Source organism: Triticum aestivum, chromosome 1A (genome assembly GCF_018294505.1).
Source record: "Triticum aestivum cultivar Chinese Spring chromosome 1A, IWGSC CS RefSeq v2.1, whole genome shotgun sequence".
In the NCBI taxonomy this organism is placed as follows: Eukaryota; Viridiplantae; Streptophyta; class Magnoliopsida; order Poales; family Poaceae; genus Triticum; species Triticum aestivum.
Genome location: NC_057794.1, coordinates 382,387,584 through 382,392,303, shown reverse-complemented (window position 1 = coordinate 382,392,303; position 4,720 = coordinate 382,387,584). Strand labels below are relative to the sequence as shown.

Genomic DNA, 4,720 nt, shown 5'->3' with positions numbered 1-4,720 from the left:
ATTTTGCACCATTGTTGCATGGAGATTCAAAATGAGAAGTGGAAGAGACGCGAGAACAATGATGTTCCTTCCAAGAAGAAGAGTTTGGTTGGAGAGGCAACACAAGGTGAATATGATGATGATGACGACGACGGCAGCGATGCATCAAGCGGCGAGGATGGGAAAGAAGGCTCACTCCCAACTCGATTGCTCCTAAGAAGAGGTCAGGTGAAAGAAAAGACGGTAAGGAGAAATTGAAGAAGGGAGGAGATCAGTGGCGGAGCCAAGGGGCCGTAGGGCCCCCCCTAATGATCGAGCGAACATGGAACAGCTAGCATGCAATTAGCGATAAAACGAACATACACATGTATTTGCCCCCCTTATGTGGCTACCTCTCAACATGAGTATTGGGAAAAACAAAGAACAAGCCCATGTGAACAACCCACTAGGAACGGCCCGGCCGGTTGGCTCTAGTCCCTGACCTGTGCGCTGCGTTCTACCCTAATTAGCGGATACGTGGGATTAGTGCGCAGAAAATTAGTCGCCGATGTTCCATGCCATTGCCGTTCGCTCGCCTCTGCTCTAATGGTGGCGACGGCGTGACGCATCCTCTCTCGATTGGATTCGATTCATATTAAATCACGCAAAGCCGTGCCTCGAGGGGAAATCATGTAGGCAGCTCATGTGTGTCTCGACGGTTAGCACCAATGGCTATTGAAATTAATCTCTCAGTTCTCATCTTATAGATGTTATTAAAATTGTTCCTTTTATTTTAATTTAATTATTTTGATTGTGAGATTTGTGATGCCAAGTTTTCTTCCGACGGAATTACAAATATCTTTGATGCCAAGTTCTTATATTGTTTTTAGTTTGCGATTAAATCATTCTCGATCTTACTGACAGTTGTAGAATATAAATGAAAACTAATGCAAATATAAGTAGGTTTTTATTTCATCGAATTGCCACATCATTAGTTTACCACTCGACATTTTTTTTGCCGGATTGCCCCCCCCCCCATACCCAAATCCTGGCTCCGCCCCTGGATGAGATAATGACGAGGAATTATTGGACACCATCATGACTATAAGAAAGGAGATGGTCGAAGAAAGAAAATATCGAAGGCCAAAGAAATGGAGGAGAGGAGCGAGGCCAAGGAAAGGAGGACGGTGGTCGAGAGAGGAGCACGGGGGCCAAGGGGGAAGGCGGAGGTTGGTGGCATGGAAAAAAGAATCAAGAGCATTGAAAATGACAAAAAACATGTTCATGGACACAAGTGGTCTTAATATGAAGGCAAGACATACTTGAAGCTTTGTCGCGATCAAGTGTTGCCGATGAGATCTATGGTTGGCTTCATCAGTGCCATGGGAGAAGGCATAGGTGACATGGGAGGAGGCATGGAAGCCATGGGTCACAATTGTGCCAATGGCAACCATGAATGCTGGGTGACAATGGTGCCAATGGCGACAATGAATGCATGGGTGACAATGGTGCCAATGATGAAAATGGAGAGGATGTGAGCACTAGTGAGGAAATGTATCCGGTGCACCCAGCCTTGCGGTGCTACTGGTGCACCAATCGCACAAAACGCACATTAAGTATTTAAAAAATCTGAAAACAATTTTGCACATATCTTCTATATCTAAATAGCTAGCCCCCACTAACCTATTTCTCTCAACATGCAAGCATGACACCTCATCAAGCAACATGCATTAGAAAAGACCCACTTCAACATTCAATGAGTCATAGGAAAAGATTAACTTCAACATGCAAACATGCATGATATATTTAATAAATATTTTGCAAAAATACAATAATCAAACACAAATAACAATATGTATTTTTAGTTTTAGCTCACATATTATTTCTCTGAATATTCTTATTTTTATAAAATTATTAATATCTTAGAAATGTATTGCAAAATATTCCCGCAACAACGTGCGGGGCATACGTCTACCATTTCACCAAAAATAAATTAGACCTACAACTCTAGAAACAAAAAAAAAACAAATATTCTTATGAATAGTACTCCTTTTAGATTGGCCATAAATTTGGCCCATTGGCAAAATTCATAAATATTCTTATGAATAGAACTTTTGTTAGTTTGGGCCATAAATTTGGCCCATTAGCATGGCAACTGCTGACTTTGTAGTTTTTTTTCTCAAGCTGTAATTCATTTTTTTTAAAATTCCCTGTGACATGGTAGATATATCTTATGTGTATTTTTAAACACTCGTATAGTGAATCTGGATGGCTGGTGCACCGGTAGCACCACAAGGCCAAGTGTACCGGATAGCTCCGGTACGTCGGATCGGGATCGCGCGTACGGCCACGGGCGCGCGTGTTCGCCCGCCGCGTTTCCCGCCACTTCCTCCTGCCCGCCCGCCCACCCACCCCTCGTCCCCACGCCCACGCCCTGCTCCAACCAATTAACCGCCTCGCTTCGCTCCCGAGGCGGCAACTGCCCCAACTGCGCCGCAGGCCTAGCCGTGCCGTGCGCGGTAACAAAATTCGCCCAATCAACGCGTTGCCAGCAGTAAAAACTGTCACGCACGCAAGATTCAAATCATCAAATTAGTAGTAAAAGATTTACTAGATCACCAGCAGAAGAGGTGAAGCGATCATGGAGGGATGGGATCGGTCCAGCCCACTGGCACGGGAGAAAAGAGAGGGAAGGAATTATTCACCCTGTCTGATCTGATCTACTACAGCTTTTCCATGGCGGCTCTGATTTCATGATCCGGCGGCGGACCCGTTTCACGCGAAGAAGACCTGCACGGTGCCGGTGACGGGGCAGCGGCACGCGGGGCAGGCCGCGGCGGCGGCGAGGGAGGCCGAGGCGCCGGGATCGCACGCGGCGCACACGCAGAGGTGCCTGCACGGGAGCAGCACGGTGGTGGCCGGCCGGAGCCGGCACGCGCGGCACGGCCTGGCCGCCGGCGGCGGGGCCGCCACCTCCACCACCCTGTCCGGGTCGACGAAGCCGGACTCGGCGTCGTCCGCCGCGCCTGCCGCGCCGTCGTCGTCCAAGGCGGCCTTGCCGCTCCTCGCCTGCGCTGTGGCCGCTGCCTGCTGCAGCTGCGCGTGGAGCGCCGCCGCCGTGGACTGGTCGGACATTGCCTTGGCTTGCCACGACGCCGCCTCCGCCCTCAGCCGCGCCAGCCGCTCCTCCAGCTCGACGCCGCGCCGCGCCGCCTTGAAGGCCTCCGCCTCCATCTCCCTGACCCGCCGCGCGGCCAGCGCCTCTGCGGCGCCCAGCAGCGACCGGTTCTGCCGACGCCTCGTGTCGGCCAGCGCAAGCCGGAGTCTCTCCGTCTACAGAGAAAAAACGAACTCACCATCAATCACAACAATTGGCATGCAGATCGACGATCGATGGCAGGGCAGAAACAATCAAGCAAGCGCGCGGATCCTCACGTGTTCCTGGAGCAGCCGGTCGATCTCGTTGTTGTACCGCCCGCACTGAGCGGCGAGCTCGCCGGGGAGAAGGGACGACGTCGACGACGTGCACGCCGCGTGCTCCGAGACTCCCTCGTCGAAGTCGAGCCGCAGGCCCGTCGCCGCAGGCCGCCGGTGCAGCTGCGCCAGGTGTATCACCTTGTGCCCCGGGGAACCCTGCGGCGCCTGCAGGGAGAAGAGGCGTGCCGGCGGCGCCACGGCCTCGCGCGGCCGCTTCCGCCCGTTGCCTCCGTCTGCGACTGCGTCGACCCAAGATGTGCGTTAGTTAATCGCCTCAATCACAACCGCCATCGAGAACGAGAAGGTAATCAAGCAGCACGCGATGTTTCAATTACCTCCACCTCGCCGGGAGAAATCCATGAAGAGGGGAGGATGCTGCTGCTGCTCCAGCGGCGACGGCGCCATCTCCTTGCGCGGCTCCATGGGCGCGGCGCAGCCCCTGCCCACAACCCGGACGCCCAGATCACCCATCCGGGCGGCGATCACCTCGGAGCGGAAGTCGAGGACGGCTAAAGCAGCAGCGGCGCCGGCGACGCGAAGGCGGTGAGGGCGAGGACGAGGAGGCGTGGTTGCCGGTGGCTGCTGCGGCTGCAACAGGGCCGCGCCGCTGCCATTGCCCGTGCTATTTGAGGCGCGAAGCGCGTGTGCGGGGAGGAGGAGTTGGATGGGATGGCGGTAGGAGGCGGGCGGGCGGGCGGGCGGGGATGCGACGGATGAGAGAGTTGCGGCGGGGGGTGGGCAACGCAAACGCAACGCGACTCAACTGTTCCTTCCACCGTCCCTCTCGTCTTATCAGGGTGGCGTGGGCGTGGGCTGCCTGCTGTCCGCTTTTGCTCCTCTTTTCTCTCGCTCTCTCCCGTGATGGCAACGTCAGCCTCGCCGTCGTGCCCGGCTTTCCCTACGTGCACCACCCACCCCACCCCACAGCTGCATCTGCATGCACGCCTTGAAGGATCCCCCGTCCAAAACCCACCAGCTCGAACCAAATGTTTTAACCGCTTTCCTTCGTTATTGTGCTGTTGGATGGATCTACACGCATCAGATGGCCATCGGCACATTGCACGTAGATTAATCACTAACCCGGTCGTTCTCGCGCCGTATTAATCGGACATTTGGACGCTGTTCCTCGGTCCTCTGCCCAAGTCAGTAAATCTACTGCAAGGACTCCCAACAGTACCACGACGGCGGGTACTATAGGCATCGGATGCTGGCCTCTCTTGACTCTCGTGTCTTTTTTATGCTGCTCATTTGTTCGTTTGGTCAAGCCTCAAGCGGGGGGCATCAA

General features: G+C 53.9%; 1 protein-coding gene across 1 annotated transcript; it reads right to left on the bottom strand.

Moving 5' to 3' along the window:
• Positions 1-2,536: 2,536 nt before the first annotated feature.
• Positions 2,537-4,153, bottom strand: LOC123052085 (BOI-related E3 ubiquitin-protein ligase 1). The gene is made up of 3 exons (XM_044475167.1): positions 3,771-4,153; positions 3,394-3,674; positions 2,537-3,291 (listed from the first exon to the last, which is right to left on the bottom strand). Exons 1-3 carry the CDS (start codon positions 3,904-3,906, stop codon positions 2,734-2,736), a joined length of 975 nt encoding a protein of 324 aa, XP_044331102.1. The 5' UTR covers positions 3,907-4,153; the 3' UTR covers positions 2,537-2,733.
• Between the last annotated feature and the right edge of the window lie 567 nt (positions 4,154-4,720).

Coding starts and splice junctions, on each gene's coding strand:
- LOC123052085 (XM_044475167.1), bottom strand. CDS start 3,906: ATGGGTGATCTGGGCGTCCGGGTTGTGGGCAGGGGCTGCGCCGCGCCC. Junction 3,675..3,770: donor TTTCTCCCGGCGAGGTGGAG/GTAATTGAAACA, acceptor GGGTCGACGCAG/TCGCAGACGGAGGCAACGGG. Junction 3,292..3,393: donor ACCGGCTGCTCCAGGAACAC/GTGAGGATCCGC, acceptor TTTTCTCTGTAG/ACGGAGAGACTCCGGCTTGC.